Source organism: Ceratotherium simum, chromosome 39 (genome assembly GCF_057802395.1).
Source record: "Ceratotherium simum simum isolate JZ-2026a chromosome 39, ASM5780239v1, whole genome shotgun sequence".
NCBI lineage: Eukaryota > Metazoa > Chordata > Mammalia > Perissodactyla > Rhinocerotidae > Ceratotherium > Ceratotherium simum.
In genome coordinates, this window is record NC_141938.1 from 3,404,808 (window position 1) to 3,430,397 (window position 25,590).

General features: G+C 40.1%; 1 protein-coding gene across 4 annotated transcripts in view; it reads right to left on the bottom strand.

Moving 5' to 3' along the window:
• Nucleotides 1-25,590, bottom strand: part of LOC147912103 (uncharacterized) — a 54,201-nt gene that overhangs the window by 4,516 nt on the left and 24,095 nt on the right. The window contains exon 1 of one of the 4 annotated variants that reach the window (XM_087425986.1): nucleotides 9,300-9,560. The exons of 2 other annotated variants lie outside the window; for them this stretch is intronic. Coding sequence is in view for 1 of the 2 variants with exons in the window: in XM_087425985.1 (XP_087282111.1) it covers nucleotides 9,300-9,302 (3 nt within the window). In the remaining variant the exon portion in view is untranslated. Of the gene's footprint in view, nucleotides 1-9,299; nucleotides 9,561-25,590 lie in introns of those variants that run through there. One more of the 4 variants, XM_087425985.1, reaches the window with a different exon arrangement.

Genomic DNA, 25,590 nt, shown 5'->3' on the forward strand with positions numbered 1-25,590 from the left:
GTCACATTCAAACTAGAGAAAAATCAAAGACAGAGAGAATATATCAAAAAATACCAGAGAAGAAGCACAACTCAGGTGCAAAGAAACAAAGATTTGAATTAAATTGGACTTATTTTCAAAAACCATGCAACAAGAACAGACTAGAGTGAAATATTTCAAGTGTTGGAAATAAAAAAAAATCACTCTTCTAGAATTCTCTGAAAGCAAAATTATCGAAAAATAAAGGAGAAATAAGGACTTTCTGAGACAAAAACTGAGGAAATTTGTCATGAGTCCACCTACTTTGAATGAAATGTTCAAAAAATTATCAGAAAGAATGTAAATGATAAAGGGAGAGGATTAGAAAAGGAAAACATGAAGGTAAAATAAATTTTATATTGTATCATTAATATAACATGACATTGTGTTTAACATAATATTAGCAACAATGTATTTGGTATTGAGAAGCTTATGGTCAAGTGAAATAAATGACAGCAATGTGACAAGGCACCTGGAGGGGAAATGGGGAATAGTGTATTCAGAGGTACTTGCACACAGTGAAATGGTATAGTGTTATTTGGAAGAAAAAGTGGGTTACTTGCAAATGTGGACTGAAAACTCAAGGGCAACCACTAAAAGAGCTTTTTAAAAAATGTGTAATTGATATGCTAAGGGAGGAGAAAAAAATCAGATAAAATTCTCAATTTCAGCCAGAGAAGGTGGAATCGAGGTGGAAGACAAAAAAGAAACAAACAACAAGAGAAAGATATAAGAAGCAGTAAAAGAGTAACTCAATATTAATCCAGCTGTATCAATAACCACTTTAATCATCAATGGTCTCAATTGAAAGAAACAGTAATATCAGATTTTTAAAAAACAAACTGAGTTATATATAGCCTATAAGAAACCCACTTTCAATATAAAAACACAAATAGATGAAGGGTAAAGTGATGGAGAAAAATATCCCATGCCAACACAGATAAAAGGCGAGCTGCCATAGGTATATGAATTGTAGACAATGCAGATTTCAAACCAAGGAAATGTTAGAGATAAAGAGGGGCATTATATACTGATAAATAGATCCACGCTCCAGGAAGGCACACTAATCCTTCATGGGCATGTGCATAATAACAGAGGGGCAAAATACATGAGGCAAGCGCTGACCAAACGCAAGTAGAATTAGATGAATCAGTACAATAGTTGGGAAATTCAACAACCTCTTATTATGAACTATAAATTTGAGTAGGCAGAAAATGAGAAGGACAGAGGTAAACTAAACAGCACTCTGAAACAACTGGATTTCACTGTAATATATGGAATACTTCACGCAACAACAGTACAGTATACATTCTTCTCAACCTTACACAGAAGATTCACCAAGATAAACCACATTCTGGGACATAAGGCACATCTTAACAAATTTGAAACAACAGAAATCACACAAAATATGCTCTCACACCCCCTAGGTTTTCATCCAGAAGTCAATAACAGCAAGATAATCGGAAAACCTCCAAATATGTGGAGATTCAACAACACACATCTAAATAATACATGGGATCAAACAAGAACTCTCAGGAGAAATTAAAAATTATTTTGAACTACGGGGCCGGCCCGGTGGCGCAAGCGGTTGAGTGTGCGCGCTCCGCTGCGGCGGCCCGGGGTTCACTGGTTCGGATCCCGGGCGCGCACCGACGCATTGCTTGGCAAGCCGTGCTGTGGCGGCGTCCCATATAAAGTGGAGGAAGATGGGCACAGATGTTAGCCCAGGGCCGTCTTCCTCAGCAAAAAAAGAGGAGGATTGGCGGATGTTAGCACAGGGCTGATCTCCTCACAAAAAAAAAAAAAAAAAAAAATTATTTTGAACTAAATGAAATGGAAAAACAACATACCAAAGGTTCTTGATGGAGCAAAAGCAGTGTCTAGAGGGAAATTTATGCAACTGAACAAATACACTGGAAAAACCAAAGATCTATAATCAATAATGTAAGCTGCTACCTTAGGAAACAATAAAAGCAAGAGCAAAGTAAACACAATAAAAGACATAATAAAAATTAGAAAAGAAATCAATGTCATTGTGGGAAATCAATGGAAAAAATTTAAAAAGCTTGCTCTTTGATAAGACTAATAAAATTGATAAACATCTAGTCAAGATAACAAAGAAAAGAGGGAAGACAGAAATTACTAACATCAGAAAGGAAAGGAGGGGGAAACGAAAATAAAAAAAGATTTGATAAAATCCAACATCCATTTCTGATAACACACTAGTAATAAAGGAGAACTTCTACTTCTTGAGAAGTAACACCTTTATGAATTCTGTAGCTAAATTTATAACATTTGTTCCATATGGCACGATTGTCTCTGTGAAACCTCCGAAAGAATTCACAACAACAGAGATAAATCCTGGAATTAATAAAAAAGTATAGCAAGGTTGAAAGATACATGAATCAACTGCTTTCCTTATAGACCCATACAAATATAGTCAAGTGATCTTTGACAAAGAAAGAAAGGCAATTCAAATAAAAAAGAAAGTTTTTTTGTGTGTGTGAGGAATATCAACCCTGAGCTAACATCTATGCCAATCCTCCTTTTTGCTGAGGCTGGGCTAACATCCATGCCCATCTTTCTCTACTTTATATGGGACACCACCACAGCATGGCCTGACAAGCGGTGCATCAGTGCGCGCCCGGGATCCAAACCTGGGCCGCCAGCAGAGGAGTGCGGGCACTTAACCGCTACGCCACAGGGCCGGCCCCTGAAAAACAAAGTCTTTTAAACAAACGTTGGTGGAAATAAGGGATATCCACAGGTAAACACACACACACACAAAGTAAATGCAGACACAGGCCTTACACCTTTCACAAAAATTAAATCAAAACACATCACAGATCTAAATGTAAAATGAGAAAGGAATAAACTCTGAGAAGATAACATAGGAGAAAATCTAGATGACCTTGGCTTGGAGATGAATTTTTAGACACAAAACCAAAAGCAAGCTCCACAAAAGAAATAAACAAAAATTTTACTTCATTAAAACGAAAAACTCTTGCTCTGAGAAAAACAATGTTAATAAAAACAAAATTCATAGAGTAAGAGGAAATCTTTGTAAAACACATATAATAAATGAGGGGTATCTGAAATATCCAAAGAACTCTTAAACCTCAACAGTCAGAAGACAAACAACCCAATTATAAAATGGGCAAAAGATTTGAACAGACAGCTCACTGAAGATATATAGATGGGAAATAAGCAATATGAACACATGCTCCTCAGAAAATGTCATTAGGAAATTGCAAATAAAGCAACAACGAAGTATCATTAAACTCTTCTTAAATGGGTAAAACACAAAACACTCAGAACACCAAATATTGGTGAAGATGTGAAGCTACCGGTAATCTTCATTCATTGCTGGGGAAATGGAATTTGGTAGGCCTACAATGGAAGACAGAAACTTCCTTTCAAAACAAAATACACTTGGTACAGAGTAAGATCCAGCAATAAGCCTCCTTGGTATTTTTCCAAATGAGTTGAAACCGTATGCTCACACAAAACCTACACGTGAATGTTTATAGGTGCTTTATTCATAACTGGTAAGAGTTAGAGTTTTACACAAGATGTCCTTCAAGTGTTGAACAGACAAAAAATCAGTGGTGTATCCATACGATGAAATACTGTTCAGTGATAAAAAGAAATGAGGCATCCATGAAAACACGTGGAGGAACCTTAAAAGTATATTGCTTGGGGGCCAGCCCAGTGGCACAGTGGTTTAAGTTCATGTGCTCTGTTTTGGCGGCCGAGGGTTTGCAGGTTTGAATCCCAGGCATGGACAGACACACTGCTCCTCAAGCCATGCTGTGGTGGTGTCCCACGTACAAAAAAGAGGAAGATGGGCAACAGATGTTAGCTCAGGGGCAATCTCCCTCACACACACACACACAAAAGTATATTGCTAAGGGAAAGAAGCCAATGTGACAAGGCTATGTGGTGTATGATTCCAAGAATAGGACATTCTGGAAAAGACGAGAGCATGAGCCAGTAGAAACATCTTTTGTTCCGAAGGGTTTGAGGGTTGGAGGGAGGGATGAATCAATAGGTGGAGCACAGAGGATTTTTAGGGAAGTGAAACTACACTCTGTGATACAGAAATGATGGACACATGTCATTATATATTTGCCAAAACCCACATATTGTACAACACAAAGAATGCTAATGTACACTGAGCACTGTGATGCAGCAATATGGATCAGAAATTGTAACAAATGGACCACAGCAACACAAAATATGAAAAAAGAGTGCAAATTGTGGATTCAGAGAGAAGGTTTATATGGAAACTATGTAAATTCTAATCAATTTTTCTGTAAACCTAAAACTGCACTAAAAAAACTGAAGGTTTTCAAAAAAAAGATGAACACAGACTCATTACAATTCACCCCTGATGACTGAAACAGGACATCTCTCATCCAACTGATTTCAATAAGCCAGTATGGTGCTCTATGAGCCTGAGACCCATAAGGGAGGTGAAACTTCCACCAAGTGCCTTGTTGGAGAGCAGGGCACTGTATACTCTGAGAGGTGCCACGGTTACTATCAGCAGTGTCAGAACTCCAAGGTGGATAATGAGTGTCCTGGTGAGTCCCTGTATTGTAGACCTAGTAACGTGCAGATCAGTGTTACCTTGATTCGTATTTTGAGTATCTCTGAATCATGAAATTCCCAGAGTTCTTTTACCACAAAGGGGCATCCTCTTAGATAATCAGCCAAGAGTTTGTGAACATATGCAGATGAGGCCAATTTTTGACAGGCAGTAAGATCGTTGCCTGATGTTTGGTTAACTCTGTTGATCACTGGGTGTGGTTCTTCATCAGGGATGTCCCAATTAAGGGATGAAGAGCAGCAACTCTCCACTGAGCTCCATCATGTATGAATGTGTATTGCTGTCCTTGAAGTCTATGCACTCCCCAGTGCTGTGCATTCAGTTAATCCTGAGGAACTACCCAGGGAACCAAGGTGTCTGGGAGAGGGGTGACCTCCTTCATCACCAGAGCATCTTTCAACGAACTGAAGAAACAAAGGTCATGCCCTCCTGCAGGTGGTGTAAGCTACAGGGCCAAGGTAAGGCTCCATCATATCACAAGTAAGCGTCAGTAGCTGGGCTCAGGTGGTAGGGTGCTATTTCCAGGGCCAAAGGCATAACAAGTGCCTCAGTAGAGGGTCACATGCTCAGTGCTTGTGAGAGCCTCTATTTTCAAGAGATCTCAGTACCTGCTGACAATAGCAGCTCTAATGGCATATAGTGTGGGGACCAGGGCAGTTTCTTCAATCAGAAGCCTATGGACAACTTAAAACCCTCCTCCTGAGAGCCTCGAATCGCTGCCATCAGGGTTAGAGGCCTCCTCCATGACAACTGGTTGCTTTTTATAGAGTTTAAGTAACCCAGGCTTAAGTTGGGGTTAAACTAGTCTCTTTGATGTGTCAAACAGAGACTGTTGGTATTGCCCAGAATAACCCAGCATGTCAAGATCTTTGTTGCAATAGACACAGTGGTGGCAGCAGCAGCAAAATTACTTAGGGGCCCTGGCGAGCCCTCTGTAATCTTGCCACCTACTGGTTGCATTTTCTTGTCTCTTCTCTTTCTCTCTGAAATAATTACTCTTTAGGGAATGACCATATGACGGGCTTACCTCCTTCACAGAGCATAATCCTCCTCGTAACCCGGCCCCCCAATATCAAGGCAACTCCAGCCTCAGTCTCACCTTCACTCTAAATTCACAGATAGATGCCACTGAAGACATTGACCAAGGACCACATTAAGGAGGGCCTCATGCCTAGACTCCTGCTCCCAAAGGACAAGGAGTTACCAAAACTAGCAACTCAGAGTCCTCTGTATATAGACCCAGGCGTGGTGGGTGAACAGTGCACACAGGGCAGCACAGCTCACAGGAGGAGCTGCCCAGCAAGCAGCAGCTCACAGTGCAGGAGCCTCCAGGCTTTCTCATCAGCCCGTCCAGACAAGAAGGCCTAGGGGAAAGGGAGGGGTGAGGCTTAAGTGTTCAGAAGCCAAACACCAAATATGTGGACCCTGGACACTCAGTACAAGAACAGACAGAATAAGAAAAACAGGCATTCACACTCTCTTGGTTTTTGTTTCCATTTTTTTTTTTTTTTGAGGAAGATTGGCCCTGTGCTAACATCTGTTGTCAATCTTCCTTTTTTTTTTTTTTCCTTTTTTCTCCCCAAAGCCCCAGTACAGAGTTGTATATCATAGTTGTAGAGTTGTAGCTCTTCTATATGGGACGCCGCCTCAGCATGGCTTGATGAGTGGTGAGTAGGTCTGCATCCATCCAGGATCCGAACCAGTGAACCCTGGGCCACCAAAGCGGAATGCGGGAACTTAACCGCTACACCACTGGGCCAGCCCCCTCACACTATCTTGTTTTTATAGAAAGAAACACTAACAGGATGATGAAGCAGTGATCAAAACTGGTCATTTGAGGGGGGCTGGAGTGAGAGCAGAGGAGTGGGGCAGGACATGCAGGCAGGGAGTCTCCTTAAGTTAGTTTCCTCTCTTAGGAATTTTTTAACCTTCTCATGTATTATTTAAAATATAGAGAAATTTATACATACCATATTTTCCTATGCTTGATCATTATCTTTCATTAACTCTTGCTTTTTAAAATTAATTTAATTTTAACATTTCTACATAGGAAACAACTCCAAGATTTAACCCTTTAAACACTAATGGATATAAAAGTGTAAACCATAAACAACTTACCAAACCCATTCTAACTAAAAGGATAAGGGGCATTATAGTTTGCCCCTCTGCTATACTGCACACTGGGGATATTTTTAGGAAGGAGTAGTATGTTATAATACATTAGAGGTTTGCAATTAAGCCTTGCAATAAACGCGGAAGCCAAAGATTTATGTGTTTCACATGTGTCCTCTTATCAATGAAAATAGAAATTCAAGTGCTTTTTCCTCACATACATTAAAATAGGAATTCATTTGCCTTAGGAATAGTACAGCCTTTTAAATGTCAAAGTTCTCTAGGGACACGGACACACAAAAACTGACCTAAAAATGGAAAATGTACCTGAGAACTTAAGTACACCCATCTCACATCATGAGACTCTCTTGCCTAAATGGAACAAAAATTATATTTGGTTCCACAATTTTCTTGCCTTAATCACATCCTCTCTCTTAATAAACTTACATTTTAAAATGCCAAGTGCTAGTGGACACTAGAATCAAAGGGCTGCAATCTTCAACTGATAAACGTACAAGCAGAGAAACAGGAATACTCGAATCGGCTCAGAGAAGCAGCCTACCTGCCTACAGTTCACAAGGAAAATTCACGTTCAGAAAATGACCGTATTCCCAAACTTGGGGTCTAGATTCTCCTGGTTGAGACAGAACCCCTGGAGTGGGTCAGTCCCTGGTGAAGGAGGGTGGAGACACCCGGGCAGCCACAGGAATGAACTCTGGGGGCTCCACACACCCTCCCCTCTCCTGTGAGCATGGAAGCACTGCCTCCCCCAGGCTTCCCTTCTCACAACTGAGGAAACTCTCAGGAGGATTCAGTTTAAGGTTCTGACCCAAATGAACTCCCAAATATTCATAAACCCTCTGTCCACAGGACAGAACACCTGATCTTGACAGACTTTCTCAATGTGCACAAATTACTCTCAGTGCACCTACAGTGTGGATGCAAAACTCAAACATAACATTTAAAATGTCCAGGCCTAAGGAACGACAACCACAACCTCAGAAAGGGCATCACTCCCCACCCCCATGTGCACGTGCACCCCAGCTTTCCAGGGCCCTGCAGCTCCTCTCAGTATAGAGGCTCCTTCCATGGTGGGTGTGAGCAGGCAGGACACCTGCAGGGGGAGGCTCCCCAGGAAGAACAACTGGACCTTCAAGTCCTTCCCTTTGCAGGCCCAAGGGGGCCTTAGCTTGGGTCTTTGAGTGCAGGCCTCTGCTCCCCACTGGAGATGCTTTGGAACGTGATTGTTATTTTAAATGACACAAACCCCGTGTTTGAATAATCATTTAAGCCCAGTCTTTCTGTGGAATATATTGGAGAAAATTAAAAGGCACATTTACTAGTTCAACTAGAAACCCCAAATATCTATTCCTTTCAGAAAAAAAAGATGTCAGCTAATTATTATTTCCACAGCAAGCAATCACACAAACACTTGTGGTCTGCAATTCTAAACTCTGGAATTTCATTTGAAAACACCCAAAAGTAAAGAATAGACCTCAGAAACTTACTACACACATTCAGGTGACGAAAAAGTGAAACAAGTATTCTTAACAAATGGAATGTAACATCGGAAGATTTTCTTTTTTTCTGAAATTCACCTCTTGGTTGCCTGTTTGGAAATATTTTATACTGTCTTCCAAGCTCTACTGATTAAGTATATTCACCTTATTGAAAAATGGAGACTTAAATAAGTAAATAAATCTTTTCAAGGTCATAAACATTGGGAAGGGCAGTGCCCACAGTACAGATCACCCAGGAAACTGTCTCAAGAGGAACCCCCACCCACAGGACTTTCCATAGCACGTCTGTTCCCAGAAAGATCCTGGGGGGATAGGCAAAGGGATTTCATGCAGTGTAGTTCCAGGTGATTATTCTCTGCTTTCCTCTCACGTAAAACATCTACAGACAAGTATAATCTTTAAAAAAGAGTCATCCATGGTGCTGGGGAGAAACAATAAAGAGTTAAAATATTGGGTCTTTTTGAAATGCACCACAGAGGACGAATAGTTGATAACAGTGCTGTGAATCTGAGAGGAAACTGGCTTTGGGAATGCAGAGGGGGATCTGAAAATTTAGGGACTTATTGTCAGCCCTGGAAGAGCTAGGCTGTGGGGCCAGGGTCACGGATTTGAGACTCTGCTCCCCAAACATTTGGAAAACTCAGGAGACAACAGGTGCCCCTGGCGAGTAAGGAGTCACTGGGGACCCCACAGACCACAGCTCCTCCCACAAACGATCCCCAGAAACTGAGTCACGACTGTCCCCGATGACCCTCCCCGTGGTCACCGCACCATCTGGGGACACGCGGGGCTGCGGGCGCAGAGCTGCCCAGAGAGGCTCCGGGGCCGCAGTCGCCGCGCGCAGTGACCACAGGACGCCCGGGGTCCCGGCTGCGGGCCCGGCCCCCACGCTGCGGCCGGAGGGGACTGAGGTCCGAGCGGCGCCCCCGCGGACTCGGGTCCGCAGACTCGGAGGTGACCGCGGGGAGGCCGGTCCCGCCACGGCCGGTTCCGACCAGCCCTCCTCCCCGTCTCCTCACCCGGGGCCGCACACTCACCATTTCTAGGTCTCCTGAGTCCTTCCTGGGACTCCCATGACCAGTGCAGATCACAAAGTGACCGAGGCTGCAGCACAGCCACGGGGTAACCCTAAGAGCAGGCGATAATCCATCCCGAGCACAGCGGGAGGGACCTCCAGCTCAGCACGGTGCATCGTCCCACCCAGCAGCTCCCGATTGGACAGTCCAGATAGCCCTGCCCACTTGTGCCTGAGTGACAGCGGGCTGGAGGCTGTGTGGCTCAGGGGAACCTGATACCCTAGCGGACCGGAACCTGACTCACCTGGCACATTTGCACTTAAACAGAACTTTTTCCTGGCCTGGGGCTGCCTCTACTCCTTTCACCCAGCTCTCTGTGAACACATGGGCACAGGTATGCAGCAGGAATTCCTGACTGAGTTTTCAAATGAAACAAGAAATTGCAAAGCATGAGCGTGGCCTGCGCCAGGCCACACTGAAACAAGAGGGTCTTATGTCCTCTAGAGGTCAAGGGCTTGGTGTAAGTCTGTGAGGCCAATCACGCAACTGTGACTTGTTTAGAAATGCAGACATTTGAATGTGACCTCACCATATGTAATAAAGAGTCAGGCTCCATTTTAATCTTTGAATCTTGCCAGCAATGAGCCTTCCACCCATCCCTTCCCCACTCCACTCATTTGGTACTTGTTCAAAAATCCCAGAGCACTTGGCTCTGGTGGGAAGTCTGAATCCCACGGCCCTACCTTGTGTGAAAGGACTCCACTCAGTCTTGTAACCATAGACCCAGTAGCAGCAGTTCAAACTGACCCTATCACTTATCAACAGTGTGATTAAGAGTTGTTTTTCAGAAAATTTTCAAAGTCACGTAGCCAGACTATGCACAGAAGAGGAAATCTTGACTTGAAATGACATGGGAACCAAAGACTCTCCTCCCCATGGAACCAAAGGACCAGGACATGACCAGAACTTGAAAGGCGGACTCGCATCAGAGGTGAGGGGTCCACAGTCCAGGAAGATCTCGTGTTAAAACCCCTTCCCCACCTTACCGTAAATGTTTCAAACCTCACCATAAATGTTTAAAATCTTACCATAAGTGCTTAAAGCCCTCCAATCAAACCTGCCCCACCAGCGTTTCTGTGTGCAAGGACTGTTCTCCCTAATCTCTTAAATTTTGTCCCAAATCCTGAATCAGGGAGGCAGATCTGAGAGGATATGCCTCCTGTCTCCTTGCAGACCAATCTAGCAAAAAAGCTGCTTTCTTTTCCCAAAAGTTGATGCAGTAATATTTGGCTTTTTAATGTTCATCAGGTAGGAGAACCCAATCTTTGTGCAGTAACAGTCTAACCACAGGGTCTGACATGTGTTTATTAAAGTCTCAGGTGTACATTTTACACTGGATGGAAATTTATTTTAGATCAGTTTTTACCCGTGTCCCTAAAGACCTCTCAAATGGTAACCACTATAATATCCCTAAGGCAACTGATTCCTATTTTCACTGATATAAGAAAAACAATAAATCCTTATATAAATGTGGGATGCACCTGGAAACTCTTTCCCCAGCCCCCAGCTTTACTGAAGTATAATTGGCTAATAAAATTGTCAATATTCAAAGACTACAATGTGGTGATTTGATATACATGGACAATTTGTATACTTCAAATTTGCTGACAGTGAATTAAGCCTTCTCATAACACACACACACATAAACACACACAAACTAAGCACCTAGGATTGGAAGTGATGGGTCATATGGTAATTTTAGGTTTTATATTTAAGGAACTCCCAGACCTTTTTTCACAGTGACTACATCATTTTCTATTCACACCACCCATGTATGCGAGTTCAAATTTCTAAATATATCCTCAACAAAACTTATCTTTTCTTTTTTTTTTTTGTGAGGAAGATCAGCCCTGAGCTAACATCCATGCTAATCCTCCTCTTTTTGCTGAGGAAGACCGGCTCTGAGCTAATATCTATTGCCAATCCTCCTCCTTTTTTTTTTTCCCCTAAAGCCCCAGGAGATTTATGTCATAGTTGCACATCCTTCTAGTTGCTGTATGTGGGACGTGGCCTCAGCATGGCCGGACAAGCAGCACATGGGTGCTCGCCTGGGATCCGAACCCGGGCCGCCAGTAGTGGAGTGCGCGCACTTAACCGCCAAGCCACGGTGCCGGCCCTATCTCACTTTTTAATTCTAGCCATCCTAGCGGTCGTGAAGTGGCATCTCACTGGAGTTGTGATTTGCATTTCCTTGATGACTAATGATGCCCAGCATCTTTTCACATGCTCTTGGCCATTGGTCTTTCTTCCTTGGAAAATAGTGCATTGAGATCCTCTGCCATATTTAAATAGAGTTATTTGACTTTTTATAATTAAGTTTTAAGAGGTCTTTAGATATTTTTGATACCAGTTCCTTGTCAGATACATGATTTGCAAAATTTTCTTCCATTTTGCGGGTTGTGTTTTCGCTCTCTTGCCTTAAAAATTTTTCTTTTAATTGTAGTAACATACACATACCATAAAATTTACATTTTCACCATTTTTACGTGTACAGTTCAGTTATAGCACAGGTCAAAATTTGCTTTCTTTTTCAAGCTGAATAATACACATTGTATGTATGTGCCAATTTTTTTTTATCCATTCATCTGTTGATGGGCACTTGGGTTACTTCCACCTTTTGGCTGTTGTGAATAATGCTAATATAAACATGAGTGCACATATATGAATCCCTGCTTTCAATTCTACTTCAATTCCCAGAAGCAGAATTTCTAGTTCAGATGGTAACTCAGTTTGTAATTTTTGGAAGAATTGCCATGTTATATTTCATACCACCAACATAATTTTATATTCCCAGTGAAAGTGCATAACGATTCCAAAGGCTTTTTTCACTCACCTAACAGTGTGCTTAGAAGCAGAAAACTCATTAATTTGATGAAGTACAAATTACCTATTTTTTTGTGTGTTTTTGTTCATGGTGTCATATCTAATAATTCTTTGCCAAATCCAAGCTGATGAATTTTTTCCTATGTTTTATCTGTGTGTTATAGTTTCCTCTTATGTTTAGGTCTTTATCTTTTCTAGTAAATTATTATATGTGGTGTAATGTAAGGATAAAGCTTCTTTCTTTTGCATATGGCTATCCACTTGGCCCAGCGCCAATTTATGAAAGGACTATTCTTGCCCATACTTGGCACTTTTTTTCAAGTATCAGTGGACTACAGATGTATGGGGTTTCTTTCTCAAATCTCAATCTATTCCATAGATCTCTATGTCTATCCTTGTGTCAGTAATATACACTCTTGATTACCATTGTGTATTACAAAGTTTGAAATCAGGAAATGTTAGCCCTACCACTTTATTTTTCTTTTTCAAGATTGTTTTGGCTAATCTGGTTCCCTTGCAATTTCACATAATTTTATGAAAGAGCTTCCCAATTTGTATAAAGGAATAACCTGGGATCATGACAGGTATGTGCTGACTCTCAGATCATTTGGGGAATAGTGCCATTTTAACAATGTTAAGTCTCCTGTTCCACTATATTGGGGTTTTCCCATTTATACATTTTTAATTTCTTTTGACCATATTTTCCAGTTTTTTGAATATTTATTTTGTACATCTTTTGCTAAATTTATTCCTAAGTATTTTATTTCTTTTGTTTTTACTCTCAATGCACTTCTTAATTTCATTATCAGATTGTTCATTTCAAGTGAATAGAAATCCAATTGATTTTTATATTTTGATCTTGTATCCTACCATTTTGCCGACCTTAATTATCAGTTCTAATCATTTTTTTAGTGGATTCCTCAGAGTTTTCTAAAAACAAGGTATCTCACCTGGAAGTAGAGATAGTTTTACACCTTTCTAAGCGATCTTTATGTATTTTATTTCCTTTCCTTGCATAATGGCTGTGACAAAAATATGCAGTATATTCTAGAATAGAAGTGACAAGAGCAGACGTCGTTCATTGGTTCCTTATCTTCAGGGGAAAGCATCCAGTCTTTGACAATTAAATACAATATTAGCTGTGGCATTTCCATAGATGCTCATTATGACAGCAGGAAATGTCCTTCTATTCCTGGTAATCTCAGTGTTTTAATCATAAAAGTGTACTGGAATTTGCAAATTATTTTTCCTGACTCTTTTGAAATGATCTGCCAGTTTTGCTTCTTATTCTATTGATGTCCTTTATTACATAAATGGATTTTGAGATGTTAAGTGAACATTTCATCTCTGGAATAAACCCCACTTGCTCATGGTATATGATTCTTTTATATGCTGCTGGATTGGGTTTGCTGGTGTTTGCTGTACTGGCCTCACACAATGAGTGCAAAGCATTTCTCTCCCATCTAATTTTTAAAAGAGTGTATGAAGAATCGGTATTAAAGAATCTTTGAATGTTTCAGAGAATTCTGTGTTGAAGGCATCTGGGCCTAGCCTTACTCTGTGGGTGGTTGGTTGTTTACTAATTCAACCCCTTGACTTCTTATACTTCTATGAAGATTTTCCATTTATTCTTGATTTAGGTTCAGTACTTTGGGCCTTTTCAGGAATTTGTGCATTTTATCTCAGTTATCTAATTTGTTGCCACAGAATTGTTCATTGAATTCTTTTGTAATCCTTTTTATTTCTATAATGTCAGTAGTAATATTTTCCTTTCTTTCAGATTCTCTGAATTTGAATCTTCCCCCTTTTTCTGTAGATCAGCCTAGCTAAACATTTGTCAATTTTTTAAATATCTCCATAGAATCTACTTTGGGTTTCATTGATTTTTCTATGTGGTTTTCCTATTCCTCATTTCATCAATCTCTGCTCTAATTTTTATTATTTCCTTTTCTCCTTGCTTTGGGTTTGGTACCTCATCTTTTCAAGTCTGTTAAGGTAAAAGATTAGGTTATTGATTTGAGATCTCTCTTCTCTGTTAGTATGGGCATTAACGGCTACAAATTAATTTCTTTGTACTGTTTTAGATGCAGGCCATAAACTTTGACCCTTCAAGTGTAATATAATGTTCCTCATTATCTCTAGTGATAGTTTTTTGTTTTAATGTCTATTTTGCTAGATATTTGTATCATCTCTCCAGCTTTCTTGTGAAGGCTATTTTCAGATGTATATTTTCCTATTCTTTTACTTATGTTTGTATCTTTCAATCTACAGTGTGTTTCCTATACATAGCATATATTTAGATCATGTTTTTTTTTGTTTTTTTAATCCTGAGGTGACATTCCCTTCCATTTGGATAATGTAATCCATTCACATTTAGTATTACTGACATATCTGCAATTACATCTGCCATTTCACTTTTTGTTTTCTACAATTCTCATGTTCTTTTTAGTTTCTCTTCTCCTTTATGGGTTTATATTGCATTAATTGAATATCTTCTAAAGTGGCATTTTAATTAAAATGAATTCTTCACTATATTTTTCAAGTTATTTTTTAAGGCTTGCTCTACTATTTAACATATACTTCTTAATATATAAGAAGGATTTACACTACCTTAATTCCAGTGATACATGGAATCATTACTCATATATAGCTCTATTCTCTTTTGCCATTTTTGTGGTTTTATTGTTACGCAGATTATATCTATTAATGACATAATCGATAATACATTGTTACACTTATTTCTTTATCATCTGTAGTCACTTCATTAGCACAACATGGCTTTGCTCCACCCATGAATATTGTGCTTTTAATGAGAAACAAATTACACATGTATTACATTTCTACTTGTAGTAAGCACAACAGCACATTAAATACAGAGTATTTTATGCAATTCCTCTGATACCAGCTGAGAGAAGAAAGGAGAAAATAGGTATTTAATCTGTCTTTCGTATTTACATAATTACTTATACTGACATTTTTGTTTCTTTATGTTATCAGTTACCATCCTGGGTCACTTGCTTTCAACCTGAAGAACTCCTTCAGTAATCTTATAAGGCAGTTGGCTATTAATATATTTTCTCAGTTTTTGTTAATCTGGGAAAGTCTTTATTTCACCTTTATATTTTACAAGGTAATTTTGGTGAATATAGGATTCTTGGTTGACAGGTTTTGTCTTTGTGCGCTTAGAATACGTTATCCCTCTGTCTTCTAACCTCCCTTTTCTCTGCTGAAACATCACTTCTTAATTTTACTGGGGTTTCCTATAAGAGTTGGGTAATTTTTTTAATTGCTATTTTTTTCCCCAGTGTATAGTTCCTACTTTCCGGTATCTTTGCATGTCTCTTTATTTTTGTTGCAAAGCAGACATTTTACGTAATATATTGTAGCAACTGTTGGGTACTGGTCCCTTTCCTACTGGGACTTTTTATTGTTATTAGCTTATTTATTTGTTCAATGACTAGGCAGATGATTTTAGTTGTCTATGTCCTCCACACAGGGTGAAACCTCTAATATAGCTCCTAGAATCGGGCATGGCTTTGGCTATGTCTACTGTCGTGAGACACTGTGCTGGTAGGGCTCCCTTACTCTTTCATGGACACACCCAGTGGTTAAACTAGATTAAGTGCTGGCTGATTGCTCTGCTGTTTTTACCAATGTCCTGAGGGTATAAGTTGCTCTACCAAATACTCCAGTGAAATTCTGGCTCCTTTGTAGCAATACTTCCTTTTTAAAATTAATTAATTAATTAATTAATTTCCTCCCAAAAGCCCCAGTACATAGTTGTATATCCTAGTCGTAAGTTGTTCTAGTTCTTCTACGTGAGCTGCCACCACAGCATGTCAACTGACAGATAGGTGGTGTGGTTCCATGACTGGGAAGTGAACCCAGGCAGCTGAAGCAGTGAGCACCGAACTTTAACCACTAGGCCATCAGGGCTCACTCTGTAGCAATACTTTCTGAAGTCACTGTTTGATATTTCTTCTGACCCTTGGAAGTATCCTCCCTGCAGTCTAATTCCCTGGATCTTTCCAAAAAACCAGGCATCTTACAGTCTAAGCTGTATCTTCATTAAATACTCAAGTCTACTAATTGCCTTCCACCTCATTCTCCACTGAATTGCAAGTGTCCTTTGATTCAAATTTTTCATGATCTTTTGCTGGCCAAGTTAATTCCTTCAGGAAGGAATTAAGCGATTTGTATTTTATGGCTGGCTTTTTCCCATGTTAAGGTAAAATCTCTGTGCCAGGACTTTGGAGCTGTGGTGGCGACATTAGGAAGCCTCTCCCTGGGTGACAATCCCAAGTTTAGGGACTGAGTGATCAGTGCAGTGGAGAAACAGAAGCCAGAGGTCCTCTTTTTTTTTTTTTAAAGATTTTTTTTTTTATTTATTCATGTTTTTCCCCCCAAAGCCCCAGTAGATAGTTGTATGTCGTAGGTTCACATCCTTCTAGTTGCTGTACGTGGGACTCGGCCTCGCGTTGGACGGAGAAGTGGTGCCTTGGGTCGCGCCCGGGATCCGAATCCGGGCCGCCAGCATCAGAGCGCACGCACTTAACCGCTAAGCCACGGAGCCGGCCCATCCAGAGGTCCTCTTGATTGTCTCCTGCTACAGCCACCTCATGAGCTGGGGAAAGAGTGATCTGTGCCCAGTATTCTCAGCAAAGTATAACCACAGCAGAGCCTCTGTACCATGAGAAGGGGCTGGGTGCAAGAAGGGTGTCCCTACTGTTCATGTTGTCGGGAGAGAGGGAGAATCTCCCTCTGCCCTTTTCCTTAAGGTTCTTATGGCTGGCCAAATAATTAACAAGACAGGTTAGCAGGAGAAAATAATACCAAGTTTAATAACATGTATACATGGGAGAAAGCAGGGACACTGCGTTTCTCAACACAATAGCAGAAATTCTCGTCTTAAATACCATGTTCAGGGCCGGCCCTGTGGCTTAGCGGTTAAGTGCGTGCACTCTGCTGCTGGCAGCCCGGGTTCGGATCCCGGGCGGGCACCGACGCACCGCTTCTCTTGCCATGCTGAGGCCGCGTCCCACGTACAGCAACTAGAAGGATGTGCAACTATGACATACAACTATCTACTGGGCTTTGGGGGGAAAATAAATAAATAAATAAAATTAAAAAATAAATAAATAAATACCATGTTCAGCCAATGACAAAGGAGGATGTTGGGGGGGGGGAGTCAGTCACAGGAGATTACCACTAAAGCACAGTAAACAAGAGTAAGGTTATTATGCAGATTTAAGTCCTCACCTTCCACACTGATATGTCTCTAGAAATGAGGCCATCCCCCCTTTTCCCAATACAGAGAGGGAGATACCTTTACAAATGGAGATTTCCCTTATAAATGTAAATGTTTGTCTGGCAACTCCTTGCAGAGCCATCCAGAGAATGTGGCCAGAGAGACATAAGATGGGCTTGTTGATGCCTTTTCTATTGTAACATCTATTTTACATTATATTACAGCCATCAGATAGAAGATCTGTTCCAGGAAGGAGTTACTCTGTCAAATTCTTTTTTTTTTTTTTTTTTTTTAAAGATTTTATTTATTCATTTTTGCCCCCCAAAGCCCCAGTAGATAGTTGCATGTCATAGGTTCACATCCTTCTAGTTGCTGTACGTGGGACTCGGCCTCGCGTTGGACGGAGAAGTGGTGCCTCGGGGCGCGCCCGGGATCCGAACCCGGGCCGCCAGCATCAGAGCACGCGCACTTAACCGCTAAGCCACGGAGCCGGCCCTCTGTCAAATTCTTTAGGCAGTTAGTGGGGGAGGTCAAATGTCCCTAGAGAAAACAACCAAGGTAAAGAGAGAGATTTCAGGGTGGCCAAATCTTGATCTCCCACAATGTGAACCAATGAAGGACTTAAATTCAGCAATAGGGAGCTGAGGGCACGATCAGTAATGCTGAAGTCCTGTCCATACTTGGAAAAAGCCCCTTTGCTGTAAGCTTAGTTAGAAAAAACTTGTATTCTGGTTCAGGGTGCAGCACTCTGGAGAGGACTGTTCAGTTGCTGAGCTGAGAGCAGAGAGGGAGTGGGCATTGTTCAAATCCCACACACTCTCCCCTTTCTCACAGAATTTTTATTGATTTTCTTGAATAGATTTTCCTCACTTGATATTTACCTTTAGGATAATTTCCAGAGGCTTCAAATGTTTGTTTTAAAATAACTTTCACCAGTTTCACTGGGGAGCAGAACAGTGGATCTTCTCATGTTATTGTATGACCCTAGTGCGTTTAATACACTGTCCACATCAGAAACCCTCTCCAGACTGATATACAATGGCACTACAGGCTGTAGTATCGCTTGTCATTTTATAAACGGAATTGAGAAAATTAATTTTGTATGGTTCATAAAAATGTATTGCACACTTCAAAAAGTTATTGTTTAGAGGATTAATACATAGAGCTGTGGCTTCTCATTAAAAATAAATCAGTCATTTGATGATAAACTATTGTTAAAAAGAAAATCACAGGCCCAAAATGGAATAAATTTTCCTAGGCCCACATCACCAAACCAGGGCTTAATACTTAACTGCAGCTTCAGCCTTCCCCAGGAATGTAATCTAACCAGTCATTCTGGCATTTTCTGGTCAGCACCAATGAGGTAATCTGCCACATGGGCCCTCTCCATCTCCCAAGGATAGATGAGGTAATACACCCAGTAAGACCTTTTTGTCCCCAAAGGGAGATAACCTTGTCTGAAATAATCCTTTTATTCTGTTTATGACTTCCTTGTCCTGTCTTTAAAATCATTTTCCTTTCTGTAGCCCTTTGGAGCTCCTCTCTACTTGCTAGATGGGAGGCTGCCCAGTTCATGAATAGCTCAATAAAGCCAATTCAACCTTTAATTTTATTTATTTATTTATTTTTCCCCCCAAAGCCCCAGTAGATAGCTGTATGTCACAGCTGCACATCCCTCCAGCCGCTGCATGTGGGATGCGGCCCCAGCATGGCCAGAGAAGCGGTGCGTTGGTGCGCGCCCAGGATCCGAACCCGGGCCGCCAGCAGCGGAGCGTGTGCACTTAACCGCTAAGCCACGGGGCCGGCCCCAATTCAACCTTTAATATTTACTCAATTTAATTTTTGTTATTTAATAGATTTGATGGCAGCAACAGGATCCAAAGCAAACTTCTGACAGCGTTAGGGACAATGATAAACACAGGAGTGGTACCCATAAACCCTTTTGAGATGTCTGTCTTTCTCACCATTTCTGAGGGCTGTAGATGTTTCATCTTTGTTCTGAGCTCAACTGTCTTGCCAAAACCTCACAACCTAATTGGCTTTCCACTCATTTCTCCATTTGTCTGGAATCACTAGTTTCATGTTGGCAACTGCTGGTAGTTCAGACCACAGTTTCCCATTTGACTGGAAGCCCCAGTTCTTGATTCTGTCCCCAGAGTCCATGCTGGGAACTGCTGGTGACAGCTGCAGTTTCCCATCTGTTTGGCACCAGTCCACAGTCCATATTTGTTGAGGTCTGCTGGTTCAATCATTTCTCTAGTCCCAGGCTCCAGGTTGGGACTTCGTGGTGCACATAGGGCCTTTTCTTGGCCAGTCTGCCATAACACCTTTTGGTTACTGCTGGTGTGTTAAGGTGCACATGTTTGTTTTTCTTGTTTTATGTAAATAAATGCTACTGCTAAAGAGGGTCTCACAGACAAAAAGCTACAAAATTGGTAGGCACAGGTGGGGCATTTAAAGGCAGTTCGAGTGCTTACCACCTAACTCAAAGGCTCCCATGTTAGGACAATTTGGTCACAGAATGTGTTATATTGACACTAGCTCACCTGCCAACCTCAAGGAAATTTCCATGCAATGAGGCACACTGTGAAACATCACACAATCTCCAACCCAGTGGCACATCCCACTGAGTATCAATTTGTCTCTGGGAGGCCCAGAGGCTTAGCTAAAAGAAATAGAATCCTTAAAAATCTAAAGAATTAAGTGCATTACCTTCAGGCACACCTGCTTATATACCTAAGAACTACGGCCTGGAAGCTATAAATCTCTACAAAAATGGCAAAATCTAACTAAGATTTTTTTGTGTTTTGAGAGCTTATCTTGGTAACCATCAGATTGGGGGCCCCAATACAAGACTAGATAGAAGAGTGAGTTGCACCCCATTTGCAGCTGGATAAAGCTAGACAGAAATGTGGGTGATGCTCCATTTGCAGCGAAGGGTCCCACCAAACTGCTGTCTAACCTCAGGGAGGTAACAATGGTTATTATAAGGAATGTTCCAATTAGATTAGATCATTTAAGAAATGCACTTAAAAACAAGTATTCAAAATTCCAAAAATAGCTTCATTGAAAGTTTCATTGTAGAAAGTTAATGAAAAGTTAAAGATATAAGCTGTACCTACAAGAAAACTACACAACAATGAACAAAAGTTCACCAGGTTAACGGCCTTACAGACACTCCCATATCTACCTTCAATAGTGGGCCCACATAGAAGCCACTCTCAAAGTTGATAGAACTCTGAGGGATTTTTTGGTAAACTACTACGTTATTTCCCTAAAGAGCCAACAGAAACTACAATTAAAACTAGTTGACAAAGTGAGAAACTTTGTCAAATTCTGGTAAATGCCAAAGCTACACCCTCTACTTTAAACTCTACTTGGAGCCTGCAGATGGGACCCTGGGAGAACTGGCAAAAGCCAACTTTGGGTGAGAATTCTTACTAGAGCCAGCTCTCCTGGATCACTGTCTGTAGTGCCCAGTCAAGAGAGCAAAATAAAATATCATGTTGTCCCTTCCTTTCCAAAAAAAAAACCAATTGGTTATTGATCCTTTCTTTCCCAAATATAGCTATTGCCTTCTTGCTTCTCTTGTTTTATGTCCTAAAAACCTGGCTTGGAAAATCTGCCTAGGACATGCAAGCTGTTGTTTCTTTCCTTTTGGCTATCTTTGAGAGTTACTCTAGCTCTTGTGAAGATAATATATTTTGCATGCTCCTTGGGGACACCTCTTGAATCCAAGAGGTTGTTCAATATTGCCAGAAATATTCACTGCTTGTCCCTGCTTGTCCTGGCTGAAACCTGACAGGATATTTCTAAGAATTTAGTAATTTTCTAACCAGAAATTTGACCAAATTGCAAGCTGATATTCAGCACTTGATAGGAAAAAAATTTTTTGCCTTCTCTTCTAAGCTAAATGTACCCAGAGGGAAAGAAAAACAGTCCAACTTAGGTGGATGGGTGTCAGTCCTTTAGCATCTAGGCTACAACCCAATTCTTTGAAGAATTGAGAGCAACTGTCCTGATCTCACAAATCCCTGCAAAACTACAAATGCAGCTCTACAGGCAGTTAAAATTCCTTTTACCAATCCCAAAACCTCCCCTATTTCACCTCCAAAGGCTTATAACTTATTGGCTTTAGGAAATCAAAGTCCTTCGTGGACAAACTTGCATTCCCTCCCTGTGCCTCTGAGATGTAAATGTTAAAAGTATGAACTTCAGGCAACTAATTCTTATCAGAAGAAAAACGAAAGGAGGAAAGGTCATTTTGAAACTTGGGCAAATAGAAATCTTTTAAGTGCTTCTCCACAGATATTAGTGAAAAGTTTTAGTCATCTGAGAAGGTAACCTTAACATTCCATCTACCAGAAAAATAACTTAGATCCAACTTCTTAATAACTAGTGAGTTTTACAATATCATACCTGTCTCATGGCTAAAATTTTACAATAAAAACTACAAGGTTTCTGTTTGCTTTTGTCTGTATGTGCTGTAGATAGGTGGTATTTTTCCACCTATGGATGGTATTACTAAAATTATTTTGTAAGAGAGTTGTATTTAATTGGCTTAAACAAACAAGCACTTAGTATTATAAAATTCCCAAAAATATAATAGAAACTAACCCAAATGCTTTTCAGGAAAATATTTGGTATTAAAGCTCTTTTAACTTTGTGGATTTAATTAAATAGACATGTCTTTAGAGTTCTCAACACTGAGTATCATGCAGACATACAACTCTTATTCCACCTGGGGTTATTAATCAAATTAATTCATGTTATCTCTTAAAATTTGTCAGCAAGAAAAATTCATTTGGGATGATGGCTGACTTTGTCTAATGTCTAGTGAAGTTTTTGTGGGTAATCTAAATATAGTTGTTAAGAACAAGCAAATTAAGTAGATACAAGTAAGATAAAATGTTCAAAGGGGAACATTTTAAATAGTCTCCCCAAATCTTTTTTGTAACCTGTAACTTTAAAGTTTTGCTGAGTTAAGTTGAATGATGAGTTAAGTTAAATTGATTGAATATCCAGATCATTTCCAAAGAAAAGGAAACACTCAGTCATTAATTACTGAACATAGCTTCATCGACTTTTTGCTTCCTTCCATGGAGGAATTAAAGATCTTTGGCTCTATTAGTAAACACCTGTGGGAGATCAAGATTTGGCCACCCTGAAATATATCTCTTTACCTTGATTGTTTTCTCTGAGGGACATTTGACCTCCCCCACTAATTGCCTAAAGAATTTGACATGGTGGCTCCTTCATGGAACAGATCTATCAGGATGGCTGTAAAGATAATGTAGGATAGAGGTTACAATAAAAAAGGCACCAACAAGCCCATCTTATCAAAAGTTCTGTCTCTCTGGCCACATTCTCTGGATGGCCCTGCGAAGAAGAGTTGCCAGATAATCATTTACATTTATAAGGAAAATCTCCATTTGTAAAGGTATCGCCCTCTCTGTTTTGGGAAGAGGGGGGGATGGCCTCATTTCTAGAGGCTTATCAATGTGGAAGGTGAGGCCTTAAATCTGCGTAATAACCTTACTCTTGTTTACTGTGCTTTAGTGGTAATCTCCTGTGACTGACTCCCCCCACCCCCAACATCCTCCTTTGTCGTTGGCTGAACATGGTATTTAAGACGAGAATTTCTGCTATTGTGTTGAGAAACGCAGTGTCCCTGCTTTCTCCCATGTATACATGTTATTAAACTTGGTATTATTTTCTCCTGCTAACCTGTCTTGTTAATTATTTGGCCAGCCATAAGAACCTTAAGGAAAAGGGCAGAGGGAGATCCTCCCTCTTCCCCCAACACACCTCTTATGCCATATGCCGAAAAATTTACTATGGGGAAGAACATGTTTTTGGAAATTATAAAATGTTTTTATAATAAGTCTCTCAATCCACAGAATGCTAATGTAAAAGACAGTTCATAATTGAATGCTTCTTAGTTTTCATTAGAAATTAAAAATTTTGTAGGGTTATAAATTCTAACTTATGTAATTAAAACTACTAAAAATATTAAGGAAAAGGAATTTTATGTGTGGTCAGGGATGGTTAAGATTGGAATAAAGTTAATTAAGTAAATGAATTTTAATATCAAAAGTAAGCTGCTGCTAAATTAGTATTTGGTTTTCTTTCTGTTTAAAGGACAAAGATTTCTGAAACTATTGGTCTGCTCTTGATAATCAGAATGAAAGGTTCGTTTCTTTACCTTTTTAAGTAATCTACCTAGAGGAAAAAACACAAAGATCTTGTGTCTTACAAAATAATCAGCTATGTTCCATGTTGTCTTCACCAGGTCTTTGATTACTTAAACCCTGTACTCTCAATATTAAAAGAGCTAAAGTTTGCTCACAACTATGTAAAGTTCTCTATTTGTCTTTGAAATCTTTTATTGCCACTTTGGTCAAACAGATAATTAAGTATTGATTCATAATGATCGGTGATCCTATTTAGGCAAGTATCTAAAACCTTTGGATATTTTTGACAAACTTCTCAAAAATCAAATTCTAAATGAAGTCTTTTTGACTTTCAACTAACTCTGGGTTTTTTGAGGGGGCCTCTAGAACATGTCAAAGGATTTGTTCTCTCTCCTTATGAAAAAGAAAATGTTAAACTAATTAGGCTATTTGATATGTTAAATTACATGGGAAGCACTGACAAATATGAAATAATACTAAGCCTTCTTTATGGTGTGTCTGTATGGTACGTATTCAAGGTGTTCCAGAAATTGTGTGAAATTCCTGGAAATCTGATAGATCCTGGTATTATGTTATCAGTCAAATTTCCAGTTATTACCTTAAAATGCATGTTACGAAAAAAACCACAAATTTTCCTGTCAATTCCATTTTAATGAACTCTCATCAGATCTTTAACCATGGGCTTTTTTAAGTCTTTTGACATTTACATAGAGTTATTGTGTTACTCTGATGCTTTTACAAAATGTTCCTACAAAAGGGCTTCATCTTCAAGGAGATTCAAAGAAAGGACTTTTGATAAATATAAATTTCTGATAATTCTAAGATTATAAAAATAAACTAGTGAGAATAAAGACTGCTCTTAAATCTCCTTGGAAGAAACCATACCAGGTCCTCCTCACTACCCAAATGACAGCCTAACTTCAGGGGCTTGAACCTTGGATAGACCCCTCACAGCTGAAGAAGGCTCCACCTGACATCTGGTCCTGACAGATGCTGGAGACCTCCAAATCAAATTGACAAGGAATAGAAGAAGCTGACATCAATGTAGACTGCTTCCTCCAAGGAAGGAAGCCAGATCAACTTCCCACTTAAATATAAAACCCTTCTTTTCTTTCTTTCCTTTAGTCTGGCATTGGCCTGGAAAGATAATACCATCATCCATATTCTCCAGACCACTGCTAAAAAGGGTAACTTCTGGAATTTAGACCAATTTTTTATTTCAGGCTAGGAGAAAATCTAACTGCCCCTGGCTTGAATGGGCAAATGCAACAATCCCTATGAATGAATCCATTAACAATGCCACCTTAAGTGAGAGTGGTTTGTGCCCTCACAGGATTTATCTTTGTCTGTAGTGGTTACCATTCTCCTCAGGCCTATGAATGTCTGGAAGGCTGGTGCATAACTGGGTAATGCCTCTTACATTATCTAACTGAGCCCCTAACTTTTCACAAGCGAACTGAGACATCTGACTGGTTGACTCCCTTAAATTTACATCATTGAGTCAGAAAGGACCTACCAGGAGGCATTCAGGACTCAGGATTCACTTCCTTTGACAGGGCCATACTTCCCTGGTTAGGAGTAAATGTAAATGAGAATATAATCAGGAAACCTCTCCTTAGCTCTTGAAGATATTGCAAAACCCACTGCTAAGACAATAGCTGCGCAACAAAGGTCATCAGACAATCTGGCCAAAGTTGTTCTAGTAACAGGACAGCCCTTAATTATCTTTTAGCTGAGCAAGGTGTCTGTGCTGTGGCCAACACCACCTGCTGCACCTGAATTAACACTTCTGGGGAAGCTGAAACTCAGTTACATAAGATCACTGAGCAAGCCACTTGGCTTTTTTAAAAAGATTACTCTTTTAATGGAGTCTTTGCCCCATATGATTGTAATTGGTTTCAGTCTTGCGGACGATGGCTTCAAAGTGCACTCCAGATATTGAGAATTATCCTGCTTATTATAATCATAATAAACTCCCTGATATGCT